Consider the following 25,356-nt stretch of genomic DNA (forward strand, 5'->3'; position numbering starts at 1 on the left):
TTTTTCATTTTCCTACTGGTCTTCTGCTTATCTTCCTCTGAGAAGTGTCTATTCATTTCCTCTCCCTATTTTTGGATAGGGCTTTGAATTTTTTTATTGTTGTTGATCTTTGCAATTTATATAACCTCAATATAATGCTTTTATCTGAAGTGTTTTGAATGCAAATAGTTTTCTTATTCAGTTAACTGTCTTTTAGTTTTAGCCTGATTTTGATTTTGTTTTTTTGCCATGTAGAAGCTCTCTAATTGTACGTAGTCCCATTTATTTATTTTCGATTGTTGTCTTTGCCAGTGGTATCAGATCATTGAAGACACCTTTGAGGTCCAAATCTTGAAGTATTCTGCCCATATTTCCCTCAGTGTACTTTATAGTTTCTGGTTGAATCTCAAAGTCAAGTCTTTGAATTGACTTTTGTGTAAAATACAAATCCAGTTTTCAGCAGGTAGGGCATTTGCCTGCTCGTGGCTGACCTGGGTTTGATTCCTCTGTCCCTCTGGGAAAGTCTGGCAAGCTACTGAGAGTATCCTGCCCACACGGCAGAGCCTAGCAAGCTACCCGTGGCATATTCAATATGCCATAAACAGTAACAACAAGTCTCACAATGGAGATGTTACTAGTGCCTACTTGAGCAAATCGATGAGCAATGGGATGACAGTGATACAGTGCTATAGGCTTTTGTTTTTTTATTAGTGAATCACTATGTGGAACAGTTACGAACTTATGAAATTTCGTGTTTGCATTTCAGTCATACATTGATCGTTTACCTATCCTCCCACCAGTGCCCATTCTCCTCCACCAATGTTCCCAGTATCCCTCCCAACACCTCCACCTCATCCCCCACCATCCCACCTTGCCTCTGTGGCAGGGCATTCCCTTTTGTTCTCTCTCCTTTTGGGTGTTATAGTTTGCAATAGAGGTATTCAGTGGCCATCATATTCGGTCTGTAGTCTACTTTTGGCTTGCATCTTTCAACCCGAATGGGTCCTGCCAACATCCTATACTTGGTGTCTCTATCTCAGCTGCCTTTTCCCCCAGCATGTGAGGCCAGTTTCCAAGCTGTAAGGCAGACCTCAAGGTCCTTATCTCTACTACTCTTGGGCGTTAGTATCCCACTCTGTTACTTTATATTTCACAGATGAGTGCGATCTTTCTATGTCTGTCTCTCTCTTTCTGACTCATTTCACTTAACATGATACTCTCCATATTGATCCACTTCTATGCAAATTTCATGACTTCATCTTTCCTAACAGCTAAATAGTATTCCATTGTGTAGATGTACCAGAGTTTCTTTCACCAGTCATCTGTTCTTGGGCACTTGGCTTTTTTCCAGATTTGGCTATTGTAAACAGTGCAGCAATGAAAATACAAGTGCAGATGTCATTTCTACTATACTTTTATGCCTCTCCAGGATATATTCCCAGGAGTGGTATTGCTGGGTCAAATGGGAGTTCAATTTCTAATTTTTTGAGAATCACCTATATTGTTTTCCAAAAGGGCTGAACCAGTCGGCATTCCCACCAGCAGGGAAGGATAGTCCCTTTCTCCCCATATCCACGCCAACACTGATTGCCTTTGTTCTTTTGGATGTGAGCCAGTCTCTGTGGTGTGAGATGATATCTCATCCTTGTTTTGATCAGCATCTCCCTGATGATTAGTGATGTAGAGCACTATCTCATGTGCCTTTTAGCCATTCAGATTTTTTCTTTGAGAAAGTTTCTGTTCATTTTTTTCACTCCATTTTTTGATGGGGTTGGATGTTTTCTTCTTGTGGAGTTCAACCAGTGCCTTGTATATCCTTGATATCAATCCCTTATCAGATGGTTATTAGGTGAATATCCTTTCCCATTCTGTAGACTGTCTTTGTATTTTGGTCATTGTTTCTTTTGAGGTGCAGAAGCTTCTTACTTAATATAGTCCCATTTGTTTATCTCTGTTTTCACTTGCTTGGCCAGTGCTGCGTCATCTTTGAAAATACCTTCAGCTTCAATGTCGTAGAGGGTTTTGCCAATCTTGTCTTCCATGTATCTTATGGATTCTGGTGTGATGTTGAGATTTTTAATTCACTTTGACCTGACTTTTGTACATGTTGGTAGGTAGAGGTCTGAGCCCATTTTTTTCCCCCATGTAGTTGTCCAGTTTTGCAAGAACCAGTTGTTGCAGAGGCTTTCCTTGCTCCACTTCACATTTCTTGCTCCTTTATCAAAGATTAGATGATCAGGTATTAGAGGGTGTGCATCAGGATCTTCAACCCTGTTGCATTGGTCTGTGGCTCTGCCTTTGTTCTAGTACCATGCTGTTTTAATTATTACTGCTTTGTAATAGAGATTGATATTGGGGAGGGTGGTTCCTCCCATATTCTTTTTCCCAAGAATTGCTTTTGCTATTTGTGGGGAATTATTGTTCCATATGAATTGCAGGAGTGTTTGCTCCATTTCTTTGAAGAATGTCATAGGTATCCATAGGGGTTCACATTGAAATTGTACAACGCTTTGGGGAGTATTGTCATTTTGACAATGTTAATTCTCCCAAGCTATGAGCAAGGGATATATTTCCATTTCCTCGTGTCCTCTTTTATTTTTTGAAGTAGCATTTTGTAGTTTTCTTTGTACAAGTCCTTTACCTCCTTAGTTAAGCTGATTCTGAGGTACTTGATTTTCTGAGGCACAATTGTGAGCGGGATTGCTTTTTTCATGTCACTTTCTTCTCTCTCATTATTTGCGTATAGGAAAGCCCCATGGCTTTTGGGTATTGATTTTATAGCCTGCAACTTTACTATACAGGTCTATTGTTTCTAGGAGTTTCTTGGTAGAGGTTTTAGGGTTCTCAAAGTATAGTATCATATCATCTGTGATTAGTGAGAGCTTGATTTCTTCCTTTCCTACCTGAATGCCCTTAATATCTTTTTCTTGCCTAACTGCTATTGCAAGTACTTCCAGTACTATATTGAACAGAAGTGGAGAGAGTGGGCATCCTTGTCTCATCCCTGGTCTTAGAGGGAAGGCTCTTAGTTTTTCCCCATTGAGGATGATGCTTGTAGCAGATGGCTTTCACTATATTGAGGAAATATAGTCCCTTCTATACCTATTTTGGCGAAAGTTTTCATTATAAATGGGTTCTGGGTCTTGTCAAATGCTTTCTCTGTGTCTATTGATATGATCATATGGTTTTTATCTTTTCTTTGTTGGTATGATGGATTATGTTGACTGATTTCCGAATGTTAAACTATCCTTGCTTCCCCGGGTTGAATCCCACTTGATCGTGGTATATGATCTTTTTGATGAGTTGTTGAATTCTATTTGCTAATATTTTGTTGAGAATCTTTGCATCTGTGTTCATCAAGGATATTGGCCTGTAGTTTTCTTTTTTTGTGTGGTGTCTTTGTTTGCTTTTGGTATTAGGGAGATATGAGCCTCGTAGAAACTGTTTGGGAGGGTTTCTGTTTCTTCAATTTCCTGGAAAAGCTTGAGAAGAACTGGCAGTAGGTCCTCTTTAAATGTTTGTAAAAATCTTGCAATGAGCTCAAACTTATATTAGGCTTGTGTAGCATATAAATTATTAGTAAAATGATAGTTATGTTTAATACACATCATCAGCATTAATATTTATGATAGATATTACGTGCCGTTTCCACCTTTTATTTCAATTAACTCAGGTAAATACTAAAGACTCTATACATTTTTTTGCAATTAAATACAGATTTATTGGGACCAGAGAGATAATACAGTGTGTAGGGCACTTGTATTACATGAGACTAACCTGGGTTTTCTCCTCAGCATCTCATATCGTCCCTGAGCCACACCAGGAGTGATTCCTCATTGCAGAGCCAGGAGTAAGCCCTGAGCACCACCAAGTTGTATCAATGTGTCACTATCACCCTGTTGTTCATCGATTTAATTGAGTGGGCACCAGTAAAATCTCTGTTACACTCAACCCTGAGATTTTAGCAGCCTCTCCTTACTAATCTTTCCCAACGATTGGAGGCTCTTTCAGGGTCAAGGCAATGAGACCTATTGTTACTGTTTTTGGCATATAGAATATTCCACGGGTAGCTTGCTAGGCTTTGCCATGTGGTCGGGATACTCTCGGTAGCTTGCTGGATTCTCTGAGAGGTATGTATATATCTGTTACTGTATTTTGGATATGAATACGCCATGGGGAGCCTGCCAGGCTCTCCCAAGTGAGTAATAGACTCTCGGTAGCTTGTCAGGTTCTCCAAGAGGGAGAACTAGGCTATTAGATGTTTCAAGGCCGCATTGCTGTGGACCTTAGGCCAAGGTGTAGCCCATCAATTGATCTACTTTAGAAAAGTTATGCTTTTTTTAATAGCCAGTAGTAATAAATACTCATTTATTACTAGGCCTTTGGCACGTATTTTAATCATCTTATATGACTCAAAAGATAACTTGGGGTCAGTGAGCTTTCTCAGAGGGCAAAAGTGCACATCCGCATATTCAATCCACAGAACCCTGTGATTCGTCCAAGCTCCTAGTCCCATGGGTGGCTTCTAACATCACCTGGGCTGAGCACCAGGTAGCTAACCTCCTGACACAGGATTAAATCAGTGCTCGGTTTTGAAGTTATCATCGCTCACGAAAAATCATGAAATTACGAAATCACGAAATCCCGTTAATCATTGATTTCTCAAGCAGCTCAGTAACCTCTCCATTCGTCCTTTCCCTGAGATCTTAGAAGTCTCTCTCAACTCGACCCTCCCAACGATGTCCCACTGGAGGCTCTTTCAGGGTCAGGAGAATGAGATCCAGCTTGTTACGGACTTTAGCATATGAATACACCATGGGAAGCTTGCAAGGCTGTCCCATGTGGGCAGGAAACTCTCAGGAGCTTGCTAGTTTCTCCCAGAGGGAGAAGTAGGCTACAAGATATCTACAAGCTTCTACAAGATATCTTCTACAAGATATCTACATGCTTCTGGGAGCTTGCTTTTAAGTCTCTGGATGTTGGCCGTTGATGGGATTACACACACCTGGGTTCCTCTGCCTGTACCTTCATGCATGAGGCCTGTCTGAACGTGTGGAGAGAGGGGCCTTGAGCATGGCTGTGGCTAGGTTCCGGTGGTCTTTGGCCACCAGGAGCTCTGCTCGGGGTGGGGAGGGAAGCTGGAGCCCATCCCCTCCGAGGGGCCCCGGGGAAGATAGCCAGGTGTGCGGGCAAGAGACTCTCTTAATCATCGCTCACAAATAAAAAATTACATGTATTGGGAATGAAAACTATCAAAGGTGGGCAAAACTTTGGCCCTAAATTGAAGACACAAGAACACCACGGAGGCCAAGAAGTCGGGTGGGGTGGAGTGGAGTAAGAAGAGATGTGGAAGTAGTGTGGAGGCAAGGGCCAGGGGCTTTGGGCTACTCTGCAGGATACAGGTGAAATAGCTACTAGATAAACTACTAGAATGATCATTACTGAATGCATGGGCCCCAAAGCACAATAATTAAACTTAAAAATGTTTCTGGAACTTGGGATCATTGATGGAGGGATGAAGTGATTGGATGGTGGCATTGGAGGTGGTCACATGGTGTGCCTGAGACCCCATTGTAAATCATGGTATCTAAACAAAAACAAACAAACAAACAAGACAATCAGTGCTTGCTTGTGTCGAAACTGAGCATCAAATCGATACACTGACTCCTAGCATGAAACTGCGACCTGAATAGAGACTGGGAGTTCACCCTCAAATAAAATTTTATTGTTTATTTTTATTAATTTCTTAAATATAATGTGATATTATAGTTCACCCTGATCACTCCTTTTTTATTCCTTGTCGTTCTATGGTTTCTATCTCTATATTAACGTGTCCTTATGTAATTTCCCATCAGATTTGGGGTAAAGTATGGCATATAATAGAGTACTTTCTAAATAGTTTTATATAGAAAATAGTAATATAGTTTACTATTAAAATAACTCAATTCTAAATATTTAAAACTATCATTCAATTCTCTATACACATTCACCTAAAATATGAAGGCTTGTTCAGATGTACTGTATTATGCTATAACTGAACAAGGAGAACATCTTGTTCACTTTTTTTCTTTTGGTTTTTGGGCCATACTTGGCTCTGCTCAGCACTTACTCCTGATTCTGTACTTAGGGATTACTCCTGGCGGGTCTCAAGGGGTCATCTGGGGTGCCAGGAATCAATTCTTGGTTGGCCATGTGCAAGGCAAACACCTTACTCCTTACCCTTGTTCTCTCTCTAGCCCCGTTACTTTTTTTTTTTAATGCTGAAGATTAAACCCAGGCCTCATTCTTGCAGGGCAAATACTCTAACACTGAGCTACATCCAGTGGTGGGTTTTACAGGTTTAACAGAAAGTTGATTTTTAAAAAAAAACACTTAATATTATATACATATATATATATGACTAAAATGCTAAAGTGTGTATATGTGTTTATATGTGTATGTAACCTATCAATATATAACTCAGGCTGGATATGTTGAGGGGAGCTCCACTAACTAAAACTTTCATGCCTGTCTTTGGTCATATGTCGACTTCTAGTGTAAGTCAAAACTCTGGGAACCATGGAAACTGCTCTACTGAGGAATGTGAGCAATCGTAGATTATATTTATATCATTTACACCGTGGAGTATCAAATATCACATTGCAAGTATAGTTTTTACAATTCCTTGTTCATTTTATGAAACAATAAAATATGCAGTATTAAGGTCCTTAAAATAAGGGCATTTCCTTTACAGTAGATTATATAAGTAACAATCACCTTTTTATCAGAGATCTTTTAGCTGACAATCTGCCAACAATGTCTGAGTGACTAATAATCTAAGCTTTAAAAATGTGACTTCCTAATCCAATTATTTCTTATAAAGGGTAACACATTTTAATGGCACTAAAATACCGGATGGAAATATTGGTTATAATAAATAAAATAGATTCATTCAAGTCCATGTGTTGTAAGTCTAGATATGAATGAAATTTACTGTGAATAATGTCATTAATTTTTCTCCAAATCAGTTCTAGTTTCATGCATTGAACCTGTAGTTTCTTCACATTGTTACATTTTAAAACAATTATTTAACATATTTACATGCAATAATATGTGTCTATATTTAATAGAACTAAAATCATTATTTTGTTTAAGATAAAATATAATGGCATGTGAGCTATTTGTGGATATATTTATACACAAATGGTCATTCAAATAATAGAAGCTAGTTTTCTCTGTTGGGGCAACACAGAGATAATTGCTTCTTGGGATATTAGTTCATAAGGGATTTTAAAACATTGCATGCTAAAATTGGAAATTAGGCCCCATCTTCATGTTACTATGCATGGTTTCTTCTGTAATTGGGAAAACATAGTTTCTTCTCTCATGAAGGTGTGTTCAATGGAAAATAAAATGAAAAATTTCTTTTCCCTGATCCTGAACTGTTGAATATTATCATAGCATAATATATAATAGTACCACCAACTATGAGCCACCTAGGTGAAATTCAACCAGAATAACATGGGCCATAATTTTTTTAATTAAAAATGAGTGGGTTATTTTATTATTAGACCTTTAAAGTCTTGTAACATATTTCCTATGTCTTTGTATGGTCCACAATATGTAAGAGGAAAAGAATTATATAAAAAGAAAAATATTTTGCTAACTTAAAAACTGACTTCACAAAGATTTAATTTTGTTTAAGTTTAAACTTTTTAACACAAGTTTATTATTATGTTCAGTAGTTTTATTTTTAAATTATGTGTGAATGGACTGCCAGTTATAAATAATAATGTAAGTATAGTAACTAAAAATAAGAGAAAATATATGAAACAGAATGTCTACTAACATTAATTGGGTATAAAAGCATAAATAAGAGAAAATATATGAAACAGAATAAGTCTACTAATATTAATTTGGTATAAAAGCATATTATTTCAAGTAAGAGGTTAAATTTAGTAGGAGAAAAATATGTTGAAAACTAGTGCCACCTTTTTTAATAGAAACAATGCACATTAGATAAAAGGAGAGGACAAAAATTTCAAATTAAAGTGGCCATTTAAACAATATAAGAGTCATTCTGAATGCCAAGAAATGTATTAATAAAAATATACAAGAAAAGAGTCATTAATAAAAATCTCTTATGCATGTACATATATCATAATATGAATCTCTGTCACATAATGAACAAAAAGTAAGGTAAGATTTATCAATTATATCAGTATGTTTAGATGAAATTTATTCAGCATAAAAACAAAGTGGTATATCTTTTATACAAAGAAACAACTAAATAAAATAAATTAAAAAAGGACTAAAATATTCTAGATAAGTGAGTCATAATTTTGATAGCTAAAATTTTTAGTAACAAGACCATTAACATGACATGAAGAGAAATTCTAAATGTTTAATGGTTTAATTTACAATTACATAAATAACTTTCTTTTTTTATAGTTGGTTATATGTTTTGTTTATTTATTTTTTAAAGAATTTTATTTTATTGAATCACCATGTGGAAAATTACAATGCTTTCAGGCTTAAGTCTCTGTTATACAATGCTAGAACAACCATCCCTTCACCAGTGCCCATATCCCACCACCAAAAAAAAAAAAAGCACACCTCCCATCCCACCCTCCTGCGCCCCCCCGCCATGTAACTGATAAATTTCACTTTACTTTCTATTTACTATGGTTACATTCAATATTTCAACACAAACCTCACTATTATTGTTAGGAGCACCCCACTAGTCAGACCTGTTGTGAAAAGATATAAGGTTTTGGATTTCTGTACTTTAGCAACTAAGTCCAGGGAGATTTCTTCCAGATATTGGATCATTGCAAGCTTGTAAATCCCATCTGTAGTTGTCATAATATGGCGGTCACCATGCCCTTCACCCCGGCAAGGAAGAGGTGAGAGAGAGAAATACCATTCCCCTCCTGGGCGGGCATGGGGCCGAGGCTTAGTTCTCAGTCTGGAGACATTCTGCGAGGAGCTGCCCATGCCAAAAAATTTAGCTGGCGTCTGCAGTCATGCTCATGCAGCTGCGGAGAGGCCGCACACACATGCGGCCCCCAGGATCACATCTTGGCAGCCCATAAATAACTTTCTAATAATTAATTACCAAATAATAACTCCATAACATTTATTTATCAGAAATCACAGTAAGTGGCCATGAATATATTTTAGTACTCAAACACCTGCCTTGCTAATATGAAATTCTGAGTTCAGAGTCAGATCACTGAAAAAAAATTCATAATAGAAATGATAAAAACTGAATCATACTAATAATACGAAACAAATTCAAGGCAGAGCAAATGGGTAAATATTTGAGATAAAATTTATGTAATCAATATTATAAATATATATTAAAAACTTTCCTATCTATGCCTGACAGTGAAGAGGACTTACTCTTGGCTCTGTATTCAGGGATCACTTCTGACTGTTCTCGGGAATATATGTGGCACTGAGAATTGAACTCAGATCTGCCATATGCAAGACTTATCTTCTGTCCTATCTCTCTGGTCCCATAAATGTAATTTATTAATGTTCCTGTGTAATATAGGTATGAGAGCACCCCTGTTCCACCTTTGACAATAAGAGAGCAAAGCTCAACTTTTTAAAATGGGGGAGATATTGAAATGATCCTTAGAAACAAAAATTTTGAAATTTATAAAAAGTTTTTCTAAGAAACCATTAGTTTTATTTGAGGTAAGAGAGAGGGTACCAAGCCTTAATTATACAATGTATTTGGGTAGAGGTAGATGAGAATACACATTTTAGATAGAGATGCAGGTGAATCTCTAGGATGGAGAATGGTCACTAAAATTTTCTAAACTGTGCAAAATGTCATTTAAAAATAGCAAAAGGGTGAAGAGAGAGTGTGGAGGGTAAGGTGCTTGCCTTCCATGTGACTGACTGCCACTGAATCCCCAGCACCCCATATGGTCCTTCAGGAATCACCAAAAGTAACCCCTGAGCACCAAGCTAAGTGTAAACCCTGAACAGCTGGGTGTAATCCCAAAGTTCTACCCCTCAAAATAATAAAAAAAAGACCGGCCCCTCCCACCGCCGAGATGTGATCCCGGAGGCCGCACACATGTGCGGCCTCTCCGCAGCTGTACAAGCGTGAATCCAGACCCAGCAAAACCTCTTTTGGTGTGAGCAACTCCTCGCAGAATGTCTCCAGCCTGAGAACTAAGCCTCGGCCCCGTGCCCGCCCGGGAGGGGAAAGGTATTTCTCTCTTTCGCCTCTTTCTCTCCGGGGATGAAGGGTGCGGTGTCCGCCATATTAAGACGACCACAGATTGGGTTTTCAAGCCTGCAATTATCTAATATCTGGAAGAAATCTCCCTGGACTTCTTGTTAAAGTACAGAAATTCAAAACCGCGCGGCCGCTACCGCGGCCGTGCGACCCTATTTGTCTTCACAGTAGGTCTGAATCTAGTGGGGTACTCCTAACAACAATAGTGAGGTTTGTGTTGAAATATTGAATGTAACCAAAGTAAACAGAATGTAAAATGAAACTTATCAGTTACAAGGTAGGGGGTGGGGGGGCGGGATGGGAGGTGTACTGTGTGGGTTTTTGTTTTTTTTTTTTGTGATGGTATATGGGCACTGGTGAAGGGATGGTTGTTTCAGCATTGTATAACTGAGACCTAAGCCCGAAAGCATTGTAATCTTCCACACGGTGATTTAATAAAATAAAATAAAATTTAAAAAATAATAATAATAATAATAAAAAAAACAGAGAAAGGTTGAGTTTCATATACTAATAGTGCTTTTTATATTGAACTTTAGAAATATGCTATATGTATTTTGTCAGAGTTCACTGACATAAAGAAGATAAAACATTTCTGGATAAAGTGGTTCATCAGAATTAATGTCCGGACTTATTTGTTGATGAGCATGGCTGATTACCTTTCCCTAGGCTTTCAAGATGAACAGTTCGGTTCTGATAACTCCTCAAAACATCTGTGATGAATGCCCCCAGCTCACCCCCAATCTTGTTAATTTGGTTTCTTCTCCCTGTCGCCATGATGTAAAAAAAATGTTGGGTTGGAGATAGAGTGTAAGAGGTCAGCTACTTGCTTTGAGTGCAGCTAACTCCCCTTCAAATCTCTGGGACCACGTATGGTCCCCTGAGTACCACCAGGGGTCATTCCTGAGGACAGAGCCAGAAATAGCCCCTGAACACCATAGTGTGGCCCACCTTTCCCCAATATTGCATCGATACTATTATATATAAAATGTAATATTGTGAAGTAATAATATGTTACATAAAGAATAAGCCAGAATCAGGGATATCTAGATTAAAATAATAATTCCATGTGATAGTAATGTTCAGCTTCAAAGTGGAAGATGACATTTTCCCCTTTAGGGTTTGATTTGAGATTAATAAGAAGAGTTTGCAAGATGTCTTGCATTTAGACTAATATATTTTTCAATAGGTGAAATTGTTAATATAGTCTCAGATTTGATTTAGTTATTGTTTATTAGAACAGTTTGATGATTAATCAGAACTTTGTTGTTAGGAATTCTCAATATACATTTAAAAGTTGAAGGTGAATCAAATATTAACTGAATATTAAATAGCACTGTCATTCCATTATTCATCGATTTGCTCAAGCAGGCACCAGCAACGTCTCCATTGTGAGACTTGTTACTGTTTTTGGCATATCCAATACACCACGAGTAGCTTTCCAGGCTCTGCCATGTGGGCAGGATACTCTCAGTAGCTTGCCGGGCTCTCCGAGAGGGTCAGAGGAATAGAACCTGGGTTGGCTTCATTCAAAGCAAACCAGCTGTGCTATATTATTATTAAATAAATATGAAAGAAAAAATTTTTTATTAATTCTTAAATAGCTCTTAAAGATGAATTTCTATTTTGCCTTTTTAGTTTTTTCTTTTTTTTGTTTTTCCCTTTATTAACTAAAGAAATGTGAATATACATGATACAGAAACTTTAGAATTAAGTCATAAAACCAGTAGCTTAATTGTTGAGGGCTCAGTATGTATTTTGAGTCTCTCATGTAGGATTATGTAAGTACTTACAGCTAATGATTAAACATGGTTGGTAAAAATTAACTCATCCATATAACTTTTACCTCATTTTGAAAGTGTAGTGAAGTGTAAACAGCAAAGATGGAGTATTTGCCTTTATAAAACTTTAACCCTAAGATTTTGTAATAAAGTTGCTACTTCATTTCATAAGGAAGTAACTCCATGTGTAATATTTATTTAAGCAAGTTTTCTCAGGTCACTGGCTGTTAAATAAACCTAGTTAAGTAAGAGTAATGCATGTTAAAGATTTAAGAATTCCTTACCACACACCCTGCATTAACTTTCTTTTCCATTATTTTCCCCTTGTTGGGAAGTCTCAGGTTCTCAGAAGTAGTCTGCTATAATGCTTGGTTATATATGCAGTATTTTTTATTCTGCTTGAAATATCTTAGGAATTATAGTTCTCTTCTCTGTTTTCAATTTTAAAACAAAAGTTGTTCATTTTATCATCTTGGAGGTCAAAGAAAATGATGAAAGACCCAGTATATAAGACTTAAATAATAGAAAAAAAGGACTACTCTGATTTTAATGTATTGTTAGTTTTGTGTCCTCAGCTGGTTATAAATTAATAATTTTTGGTGATTGATGACAGTATATTCATTGTGAGTCGCAAGATTTATACCTGCAAGGTGGTTTGGGATTATATAGCTCATTGTGAACCTAGTTTCAGAAAAATGTGGAAACTTAGGCTAATCAATTGTTAATAAAATAGCAATTGAAGATTAATATTATACCATTAAGATATCAGGATTATTTCTATTACTTTCTGCTTTTGTCTAACTTTTTTAGTATTTAAAATACATAGCTCCTTACAATTATGCATTACATCTCTTGGGAAATACTTAAAATGTTATAGATGAAAGCTCAATTTGATCACAAATCAATTTCCAAATATATTTTAAATCTTTTTTCCCCAGAAGGTTGAGAAATTTTTTGTGGTGAACATATTTATTTTTATTATTTTATTGAAAAGTAAAAGAAAAACTAAAAATAACAGTGACTAAAACGATATGTTAATTTGTTTCAGTCTCGTTTGAGAAGTGTTGATGGTACCAATCCAGGTTTAACTGGTGTACTTAGATATCAGGTATTTTGCTTCATTCTTTAATTTTTATTCATAATGTTGGACTCAAATTTTGGTCAAGATTATAGCCACAGCAACAGTTCTTTTACCTATTCCAGATATAGCAAAAATGAGTATCTTTTCCTCTTAATAATGTGTTTTCCTTAGAAGTTGTACATTATTTTCTCTTTGATACTATTGTGCACAATAGTTATATGAATATAAATAACTCCAGTAGGAGTCAAGGGTCAGAGTTTTTATTCCAGAAAGCTTTGTGCCCAAGTGAAAACTGAAGATTTTATTTTTATGACTGAAGGGACAATAGTGTCTGTTATAATGAGTGCGAATGTGTGGATGATCAATAAGGATTTTTCTGCTTAATATTCCCTTTTCCTATCTAGCCCAGGTATCTGCTGAAAACTTAAGCCATTGGTAAGAAAGCCAGGCCTGGCAGTTTATTAGGAATTTCTTTAAGATTAAATGGTACATAGAAATCACCTCTTATGAATTTTGTCTCTCTTGTGCTTTTGGGACCACAATCAGTGTTGCTGAACACTTACTTCTGGCTCTGCACTCAGAGAGCACTCATGACATATTTAGGGAATTATATGGAGTGCCAGGTATAGGATGCAGGTCTGCCACAGGCAAGGCAGGCACCCTAACCCCAATGCATTATCTCTTTGACTGAATCCTTCTAAAATTTTGTGTCTGTTATACCTGGACATATTACGAGCTTCGTTGACACTGTCATATACGCATATTCCTGATCAAGAGGAAAAGTACATGCCTTGTTTATGGGAGACACTAAACTTGGAAGTATGTGCTCCCACTATCCCATATCACAGCCCTCGCTGCTGCAGTTCCAGTGGCCCTGGAGTCACACTGGGCCCAAGGCCTGGATGTGGCAGATTGAGTGGACCTGGGTCACTTAAGTACTTCTGTGTGGTTTGCCTTCCTCAAAACATATAAATATTAACCCCCTATTCCTGAACAGCTTTCAAAATGTGTAATAAAATATACAACTTACCAAGTTTTATATAAGCTACATATATATACACATATATAAATAAATACCCTTGACTTATGAATAGAAAATTGACAATGTTGATTTGGGATTAGAATTGCTGATTGAATTGAATTTCAAGTTATCTGTAATGTGATTAGCGGCTCAGAATAAAGACGTTTATATTTACAGAGTATAGAGTTATTCTATGTATGTGGGGAGCACACTCTGTGGTGCTCAAGGTTTGCTCCTGGCTCGCTCTGCACTTAGAAATAACTTCTGGCGGGACTTGGAGGACCATATGGGGTGCCAGGGATGGAACGCCTGAGTCAGCGACATGCAAGGCAAACAGCCGACCTGCTGTCATATTGCACTGGCCCCTCTGTGTAGGTCCTGAGGAGTTCTGGAGTATTTTATGTATACATTCATTGTATAATAGGTTTGGGTTGTGACCAATGAAGCTGACTTCAATGAACAGAATCAAAAATTGGAAATTTATTGGAGCACCAATTATGAATTTGGAGAATGCGTATCTGTGTAGTAGAAATTATGACAGTCTTTATAACCCCATATATAATTTGGAGAATACATATCTGTGTAGTAGAAATTATGACAGTCTCTATAACCCCATATATTTGTTTACTTATGTTTTTGGTGTGTGAGGTTAGGTGTTGGGCCATACCAGCTATACTCAGAATTTACTCCTGGATCTGTGCAGTGCCAAAGTGCTGAAGAGATAGTAGAGGGATAAACATTTGCTTTGTACATTGCTGACCCACATTTGAGCCTCAGTACCTCACGGTTCCCCAAGCACTACCAGGAGTGATCCCTGAGTACAGAGTCAGGAGTAAGCCCCGAACCCTGCCATGACCCCCAAACAAATGGACCAAACCTGTAGTTTCAGAACTCAAACAGGGTTGCCATGGAGAAGGCAGATGCCATAGTCTGTACTATTTTTCTGCCCCATCTCTTTAGATACTCTTAATTCTGGTGTCTCCCAATTTATGAGACATCCAGTGGTGCTTGGCAGTGCTTGGATCTGAGGACCACCAGGGACACACAGCTGTATGATGCAGGGGATAAAATTTGGGATCACCCTAATGATGGGTGCGTGCTCTACCACCTGAGCTATATCCCTAGCTGTAACCTGTGGTAAATATATATTGAGATGTTTTGTTTGTTTTCAGTTAGGGGAACCAAGCATGGAAGTGCTCAGGACTTACCCTTGGCTCTCTGTGCTCTGGGATCACTTCTTCTGGCAGGCCTGGGGGACCATATGGGGTTCTGGGGGTGGAAAGTGGGTTGGCCACATGGAGGGCAGGCTTTCTCCCTGCTGTACTATCGCTCCAGCTATGTTTGAAATATATGCTGTGGTTGACTTTGCACCCAAGTTCCATAAAGCTGGAATAACTAAAGCAAGCAGTTATTATTTATTTAAAAACTTGCATTCACACATCAACAGTGTAATCATGGGCCATGCATTTTACCTGGCTGTCCTGATTTAATGAAAGCTAGTAGTGATCTTGGATTCTTCACAAAATAAATCACCAACTTGTTTCGTCTCTTTCTGTCTTTCCTGTCACTGGTTTCCAATCGGGTGTTTATAATTTCATGCTTAAGTTTTGTAATAGCCCTGAAATTGATCCACCAGGGTTGATTTCCTCCAGGCTATGTATCTTTCAGCTGCTGGATTTTCTTTGTAAAATAAAAACTTGGATCATCTTATTTATTTTCAAGAGACTTTTGTCATTCATCTCTCCCGGAAGACAAGAGTCAGGATTCTTAACATACTATAGAGACCTTTCTAGGAAAGTAGCATGGTCTATAGTGTTGAGAAGGAGTTTTAGAGCAAGACTAGATAGCTTGAAATATGGGTGCTGCTTCTACTATCTGGGTACTGGAGATACATATTTGCAGTGATAGATGTATAAAACAGTTTTTATTAAAATCATATGGTTCTGTCTTCACCTTATGCACTTTCTGACCTTTTGTTGGTTACCCAAGCTACTTTGAAGTTTTATATCTCTATGGCCTCCACTATCCAGCCACCGTCACACTCCAGGCCACTTTCCGGACACTTGGGTTGAACCTCATGCATAAGTGAAACCTCACAAAACCAGGTAAAGCAGAACTTTGTGACCTTGGACTCTAGGTTCAACAAGACACAGAAACAAGACCCTCTGTCTGCCTCCTCCAATATCCAGTGCTCCAAGGATCAAACCCAGATGACCCACCATACCGGCGCCAGATAAATACCTCATCAGCCGACCTCCACTACCTCCACTGCCCAGCCACTGCCGCGCTCCAGGACACTTTCCGGACACTCGGGCTGAATCTCACACATAGAGAAGCCCCACAGAACCAGGTAAAGCAGAATTTTGTGACTTTAGACTCCAGGCTCAATGAGACCGGGAAACAAGATCCTCTGTCTGCCTCCTCCAATCTCTGGACCACACGGCCATGGACATACCATAAGACACTTAATACCCATTTTCCATAATTTATGCACCATATTTGATGGGGTTCAAATATGATGTGAACCATGAGAACACCTATAAGGGCAATTAGAGGCCGCCCTTAAAGCCTCCATCCATCTCAGAGAGGCCGGCAAGTTACCAAGAGTATCCCACCCGCATGGCAGAGCTTGGCAAGCTACCCATGGTGTATTTGATATGCCAAAAAAAGTAACAACAATGGGCCTCATTTGCCTGACACTGAAAGAGCCCCCAATATGGCAGCATTAAGAAGGGTGAGCAAGGAGAGGCTGGTAAAATCTCAGGGACAAACTAGATGCCAAAATGAAGAATTAAAATGACTGTCTGTACTTTCAATGCACATACACTGGCATCGGAAGCATCCATTGAGGACCTGATGGTGCAATGCAGAACAAGTATGACATCATTGGTTTGACCGAAACGAGAAGGCATCAGTCACATCACGCCATTTTTGGCACTGGAGAAGAACTGTTCCTTGGAACATGCAACAACAGAGGCCTTGATGGCATCGGTGTCCTTGTCAACACAAACTTGGCCATGAGTATTGATTCATTCGAATGCCTAACATTGTGAATCGGACAATTATGTTTGAACAGATGTGGCTCACTGATGGCAGTTTCTATATTCGTCATCTATGCACCAACATCCAACTATGATGAAATATTACATGGAGCTGGAGAAGTTCTATAAAGAAGACCACACCTTCTACAAGATCTTTGTCGGTGATTTCAATGCCAACATAGGACGGAGAAGGTCGCCCAAAGAATTGCACATCAGGATCCACGGCCTAGAATGGAAAGAACAGGGTGAGAGACTGTCTGAGTTCATCATGTCAACCAAGACCATCCATGGTAACTCACAGTTCCAGAAGGCCGAGTCTAAACACTGGACATGGGAGTCTTCCATCGACAGTTCCACAATGAAATTGACCACATCATATTCAATCGAGGTTTTTCCTGACTGATGTCGCTGTTGTCCCAAAATTCCAAACGAGATCAGACCGCTGATTACTTGATGCAAAATTCTACTTCAGAGTGGGGAGAAAGGACTGCGAAGTTTAAGCTTAAAGAGAACTCCCAGAATGACCACCAACTGGGAGCTCGTTGGCATTATCTCGGCAAGTTGGGAAGATGCTGTCGTTGACAACATCGATGAGGAATATAATTGACTGGTTTGGCACCTCCATGACTACTCGAAGAATGCTGAGAGTGTGAAAGCCACAAACAGATGCCTGTCTTCAGAAACTCTCAACCTCATTTGCCACCGTGGTTTGGCATGAGCCTCAGGCAATGATAAACTAACGTCTGAGATCATCATGTCAACTAAGACCATCCATGGTAACTCATAGTTCCAGAAGGCCGAATCTAAACACTGGACATGGGAGTCTCCCATTGACAGTTCCACAATGAAATTGACTACATCATATTCAATTGTGGTTTTGCCTGACTGATGTAGCTGTTGTCCCTGATGTTGCTGTGCAAAGAAGTGATAAAGGAAGACCACAAAGAGAGAAGAGCAGCAGTGTTGGCCGAAGCAGCAGAAGCTGGGAAAAGTATTCACAATGCTCGCCTGTTCTTCGCCAACTACAAGACCAAGATGACTGCCCTCCCATGTCCTGATGGATCTATCACACCTTTCAGAAGGGCAATGGACAGGATTATTCAAGACTTCTACTAGGATCTCTTAGACAGCCACATCCACCTGCCCACATACTAAATTCCTCAGGATGGATATGTCATTCCCAACATCCTCCCTTCTGAAATCTGATACACCATTTCATCGGTAAAGACGAGTACAGCACCTGGTCCAGACAAGGTCAGACCCGAACATCTGAAGAACCTGCTGCTAGTACTCATCAATATACTGGCTCGGCTCTTTACATGCTTCCTGTCCGAATGCAAGGTTCTGTCCCAATGGAAAACCAGCAGGACTATTCTGTTGTACAAGAAGGGAGACATCCACGACATCAGCAACTATGGCCCAATCTGCCTGTTGTCTATCATCTACAAGATGTTCACTTGAGTCATTCTGAATAGAGTAGGCAGAACACTAGATGAAGGACAACCATGCGAGCAAGCCAGGTTCCGAAAAGGATTCAGCATGATTGACCATATCCACACAGTGACCAAATGCATTGAAGTTTTGCAAGAGTTCAAGATGCTGCTCTGTCTATCATTCACTGAGTTACCGTTCATTGATTCTATTGAGACTGAAGCGGTCATCGAAGCCCTAGACAAACAGGGTATTCAAACTCAGTACATCAAGATCCTCTGAGAGCTGTATTACGGATTCACCACCAGGATCTCACCATTCTACAAGGAAGTGATCACTGACATAAAGAGAGGGGTTTGGCAGGGTGATACCACTTCACTGAAACTCTTCAGTGCCACCCTCGAGAACAGCATGTGATGATTGGAATAGGAAAGAATGGGATTGAAGATACATGGTCGGCAACTACACCACCTCCACTCCGCTGATGACATCATTCTCATAATGCCAAACATTAGCCAAGCGGCACAAATGCTGGCTGACTTCGACCTCGACTGTGGAAGGGTCGGACTGCAGCTGAATCTCACCAAGACAATGTTCATGAACAATGAGCTAGTCCCTGACATTCTATTTGCTCTCAATAGAATGAACATCTCCGAATGCAGCAGCCATGTGTACCTGGGTCGAGAACTCAACATGAGGACCCTCTTGGTGCCAGAACTGCGCAGGAGGAAGAGAACAGCGTGGAATGCCTTCAAGAGCATCGGAGAAATAATGCAATTCAGAGAAGACTGCTGAAGTAGTGCTGTTACCGACTGGATTTCATGGGACATCAAAAGACCGCGTGGCCGCCCACCTACAAGATGGTCAGACTTCTTTGTCAAAACCCTGAATGAACGGTTGAACGGTTTGAGGCTCTTCATATTCCTGGAGTGAGCAGGTACCACTGGGCTACACTAGCACATGACAGGGACAAATGGAGACATTACTGGCACCCGCTAGAGCATATTAAAGATCAACGGGATGACAAGTGGTACAAGTGATATCTCTATGAATTGTTTTTTTCAGTAGTTTTTGATGCCCCTCTCTTCTACATTCTTCACTTTACTTTTTTTAATTTGTTTTTATTTTTGTTTTTATTTGTGATTTTTATACATCTTATTTTCATAAACTAGTTCACAATAGTTCATTACATATAATAATTCAAACACCAACCTGATCAGCAAACATCTTCCCAACACAATAAGAGGAAGTGTGTTAAGTTTGTTGATTTCATTCTGGGGCTATTTAAGATCGTATATAAGAGTATACAAGCAAGTATGTTAAAACCAATCACATGTGTGCTGCTTTTGGTACATCAGTGGGCTAGAGTATAAGAGCAGGAAAAACTGCGTCACTCTCTTCTGGGGCCTTTGTTTTATAGTCTTTGGATCTTGGCCTTTGATGAAATTACATGGCGCTGGGGGCAGTTTGTGGGTGTGGCTGCCAAGCTACTGGAAAACTGGGGATCTGGGTGGAGAAGGCCCAGTCCTGATCTGAGCAGGCTTGGATATCTCAGTGATGGGTCCCACATACCTGTCCTCTGTCCGTTCCTTCATGGGTGAGGCTCATCTGAGCGTGTGGAGAGTGACCTTGGGCATGGCCATGGCTGGGTTCTGGAGGTTTTTGGCTTCTGGGGCACTGCTCGGGGTAGGGAGGAAAACTCAACCTGCCCCCCTCTGAGGGGCCCCAGTGAAGATAGCCAGAATCTGAGGCAGGAGATTCTGCCTCACTTCACTTTTCTAAAACTAAGTGATGTTTCATTAAATAAGTATAAAATGTCTCTTATTAACTCCTTTGAATTGCTATTTTTATGTGTTGCTAAAATTATTCATAGTTTGGCATTATAATGCTTTTGCATACATTCCGTTCTATGGATCACAAGCTACTTGTGACTCAGGCATTGTGTCTGGTTCAGTACCTGCTGCATTATAGAAATAAAATGACGGTATGTAAAATAACTGAACAAAGGAACACTGTTTCACAAATCTATTGAATTTACTTTTCATCAGGTGGTACAATATTACTTGCAACTTTTGTAGTAATTTGTTTTTCAGAGTTTACTCCCTGGGAAAGTTGCTTTTCTTATTTATGTTTTGGTTTTGAGGCCACAACTGGTGAGGCTCAGAGCTTCCTCTGGGCTCTGCACTCAGAGATCACTCCTGGTAGACTTGGGGGACCTTATGTAGGCTGGGGATCAAACCCAGATTGATCGCATGTGTGTCAAATGCCTTGCCCACTCTACTATCTCTCTGGCTACAAAAGTTATTTTTCTATTAAATTGTCTTTCTTGGTGCTTGAGGGCCTTTCAGGTTATATCTGGCTGTCAGGGATTAAACTGAGTTTGACTGCATGCAAGTTATGTGTCTCGCATAACTGTACTGTCCCTGTACTATCTCTACAGCCTCTGTATTATCTTTTGAAAAATAGAGTGGGTCCTGGCCACCAGGAGCCAGGGGACCAGTGGTACTTACCTTGTGTGTATAAGGCATCAAAGGGCTCCCTAAGCACCACTAAATGTCGTCTCTGAGAACACTGATTACCACAGGGATGGCCCTGGAGACCCCGGCCACTGATGGGACTGAGTTTAACTTTTTTTGTTCGATAAAGTTTGAACTCTTAGGCCATACTTAAACTTCTAGGTTTAGTTTACTGAAAATAGAGAATTTTAGGACATGCCCCCATGAGTCCCTGAGCATGACTTTGGCACCCCCTGCAGCAATTATTACGGTGAGGGGTATGAATTTACTGATCTGGGGCCTGAGATAGTTCAGAGGTTAAGGCGCTTACCTGGCACTGGTTGGTGTAAGTCAGAATCCAGGCACTTAACCCCTAGCACCACCAAGAGAGATGTCTGAGTACAGAGACAAGAATAAATCCTGAGGACCACTGATGCAGTCCAACAAACCACCCCCAAATATCTCTGTATATTGAATTTGTGTATTATTATGAAAAGTTAAATTTGGGGGCAAGGGGGTAAGAAAATAAAATCTGCATGTAAATAAAATAATCCAAGATTTTGTCCAATACATAAATATGTGTATTTATGTAGTAAGATATATATACTTGATGCCAGCTGTTTGAAATATACAATAATTGCTTGAAATTAAATTGAGGAATATAGTGGACTATACTAGTTGACTGTGATTCAAAAGGATTGTGTATAATATGTGCAAATATTTTTCATGTGATGAGAAATCAACAGTATAAAGAGGCATGATTATTTTAATTATTAATGTTCTATTGTATTATAACCAAAAACTTACTTTTTATAGGACATTAACAAGTGCTGGTAAAGCACTGAAAGACAATTTTCTGAAGGCTTTGGCAGCGAGAGAAGAAGACAATAACACTGGAAAAGTGAGCGTGAGTACATTTTGCCAACAGCTAAACATTGTTACAGTGAGGACACAGATGATATCCATAACATCAGTATCACTATCACTATCATCCCGTTGATCACCAATTTGCTCGAGCCAGCCCAGTAACATCTCCATTTGTCGTAGCCCTGAGATTTTAGCAGCCTATCTTTTACTTGTCCATCACAATGTTGCCACATTAGAAGTTCTTTCAGGGTCAGGAGAATGAGACTCATCATTGTTACTATATTTGGCATATGAATACACCACAGGGAGCTTGCCAGGTTCTCCTATGTGGGCAGGAAACTCTCGGTAGCTTACTAGGTTCTCCAAGAGGGAGAATTAGGGTATAAGATGTTCCAGGAGTTTGGTTTTATAGCCACTGGATCTTGGCCATTGATGGGAATACATGGCGCTGGGGTCAGTTTATGGGTGTGACTGCCTAGCTACTGGAAAGTGGGGGATCTGGGCGGAAGAGGCCCAGTCCTGATCTGAGCAGGCTTGGAGATCTCAGCCCTGGGTCCATAACAATTAATAACATTTAATGTTATTACTACAAAGTAATTCCAGAAGCACATAATCGGGCTCTTTGTTTATATTCTATAGGAATATATGTTGAATATAATTATTCTCATTTAAATCTCTAGAAATAGCGAAGTGGTAAAGTAAATTCTTTAAGTCCTTTGAGAAAGAATATGAGAATATTTAGACAATATAATAATATAAGTGAAAACTTATTTTTTCTGCAATAGAAAATTTGGCAGTTGGCAGACTGGCCATTATTTCCAGCTCTGTGCATGAAAGTTCATGTGTGAAAGTTCCTGACTCTTTTCAGTTTAACCTCCTACTATCTTTCTTTAATTCATCCACTCCCAAAATTTTGTCCTCTGCAGGCCAGATTTTATGTTTTCTCTAGAAAAATACCCTGTTATGGGTCATAACTCTGACCTCAGGAGATGTGATAGATGAGAGATGATTTTGAATCATTTCGAGAGAACATGTTCTCTATTAAAATATATATGATATCAAATATTTAATGTTGCTGACCTCTTGAATATTTGTTTTCACCCTTTGTTAATATCATATGTGCACAATCTGGTTTTTATACATATGTAATATCCATGATAAGTCTTCCATAAGTCTTAAACGTTTCAAGCCAATGATGAAAATATGGCATATATTCATGATGAATCAATCAAAAGAAAAATAATAAGTGGTGCATTGAAAAATTTAGAGCAACAGAAAAAATATGTGTAGAAACTGAAGTTCCTTAAATGGAAGATAGGATACAGGGTGTCCCAAAAGGGTGTGCCTTTCCTTTGTGAATGGCAAAGAAACTATTAAAGTTTTGGCACGAAACTATTGTGGGCCAAGTTGGTTGGTAGATTTGGGTTGGGGAATATGAGATACCTCTGCTATGGCTCTCTTGTCTATCTCATTGTCTCAGAGGGTGCTATGAGGTCCTTGGTAGAGAAACAACTGCTTTAAATAATCTTTAATTACATCATTGTGATTTTTTTCCTAATTAAAAAAAAAAGACTTTCACTAGGCTAAATAGCATTTAGTGCTGGTTGAATGTACAATGATTTGGAAACCAGGGTGTTGTCAGGTTAATTCTCTACTGACTGAAAAAAAATGGGTGGTCATTTATTTGGCATCTGAGTTTGTGATATTGTTGTAACCAGTAAAATACACATCATTATATCAAGGCCAATATTTAAGACTTGATTTTTTTACCTTTCTTAGCATTCTCAATAGTTTTATTGCAAACTATTTACAGCAGAATGGAGCATGTTTTAGAAAGATCTAATGATTAGTATCAGGAGTTGACTTAAAATCCATTTACCAAATGGATAGACTTTCTAAAAAGCAGTCTTATGAATTATGCAATATTCATGAGATTTGAATCTATATCAGTTTACTTTCAGCAGAAATAATATGCAAATTTTATGGGGTCTGAACTCTCTAAGGGAAACGATGATTTTCTAGGCATTAGAATTTCTCTACATAATGTGTCCTTGTGGTAGAAATAGAGGACTTCAATCCAGAGGCATATTCGTCCTTTCTGTTCCTTCGCCTTAGTGCAAGTGCTTGCTGCAGAAGTTACGATGCAGTATTAGAGCTGACATAGTTGACCCACATGGTCTAATAAGGTTTGCAAGACTAATGCCATAGCAATATTCCTGGTTAATTTTCTTCAAGTGTAGCTAAGAAATTAGAATATTAGATTTATAGCTGTGCATTTGCAGCATTTGTTTTATTTTTAAGCCTGGTGATTTCAAGTTTCAATGCTATTTAGTATAATTGAATCTGATTTTGAGTATTCTCTTTCTCCCTATGGTCAACTAATTACAAAATTAACTCTGTTTTTTTCCATTTAGTTCTTGAATTTGTTCTTCTATAGACCACAGAGCTTTATAAATTGCACTCCTCTTGTCCCTCCTTCCCAAGGGCACCTCCTCCAACATTCCCACATACCTACTGCTTGGACATATGAAGTGTCAGAACTATCTCTGTGTGTGTTTGTGTGTGTGTGTGTGTGTGTGTGTCTGTGTATACCCTTGAAGGAAATAAGGATTTATGAAAGTTGATATTTCTATATAACATGTATACTTCTTTAGAACACAATATTCCTCAAAGAATAAAAGTGTTGGAAAATTTCTCTGATTGAATGGGTCAGAGGTTGTTGATACAGATATTGTTTAGATAAATTCTTTAGACAGGGTTCTTAGCAGTACTGGGGTGGGGAGGGACAGGGCTCACTTTCAGTGATGCTTGACTCAAGGGTGTGGGCTCTCTAATGAAAAAAAAATTAAAGCATTTTACAGAAAAAAAGGGTGTGGGTTGATGGTTTAATGATGGGTTTAGTGATGCAGAGACAGTCAGGCTCAGTCATGCCCAGGGGCCCTTAGAACTGTACTTGGTGCTGTTAGGATGCTCTAGAACGCTAAGGGTAGAACTCAGGGCCTCACTCCTTGGTGTTTTCCATAGGAATTGAATCAGACAGTATTGCTACCAGCAGTGGATGGAGAATTCCTTTTCTACCACATTCCCACGAACACAGATTATTAACAGTATTTTTGATATGTGCCATTCTCACTGGTGTGAGTTGATATCTTATTGAATGGATTTCCCTAATAAAAAGTGATCATAATCACTTTTATGTGCCAACTGATCATTGGCCTTTCATTCTCAGAGAAGTGCCTGTTCATTTCCTCTCCTCACTCCTTGATAGGATTTTGAATTTTGTTATTAATCAGTGTTAATGGTAACATTTATTTATTGATTGATATACTTACTTATTTTTGAGTCTTCGTGTGATAAACCATTACAAAGTTGTTCATGACCGGTTTTCAGTCATACAATGTTCCAACACCCATCCCTCTACCAGTG

At 38.9% G+C, this 25,356-nt stretch overlaps 1 protein-coding gene across 1 annotated transcript in view; it reads left to right on the top strand.

Annotated features, from left to right (window-relative positions):
* The window catches only part of CFAP299 (cilia and flagella associated protein 299), a 531,643-nt gene that overhangs the window by 174,856 nt on the left and 331,431 nt on the right, over positions 1-25,356 (top strand). The window contains exon 3 of the mRNA XM_004614360.2: positions 21,880-21,970. Within this exon, the coding sequence (XP_004614417.1) occupies positions 21,880-21,970 (91 nt within the window). The remainder of the gene's footprint in view (positions 1-21,879; positions 21,971-25,356) is intronic.

Source organism: Sorex araneus, chromosome 5 (genome assembly GCF_027595985.1).
Source record: "Sorex araneus isolate mSorAra2 chromosome 5, mSorAra2.pri, whole genome shotgun sequence".
NCBI lineage: Eukaryota > Metazoa > Chordata > Mammalia > Eulipotyphla > Soricidae > Sorex > Sorex araneus.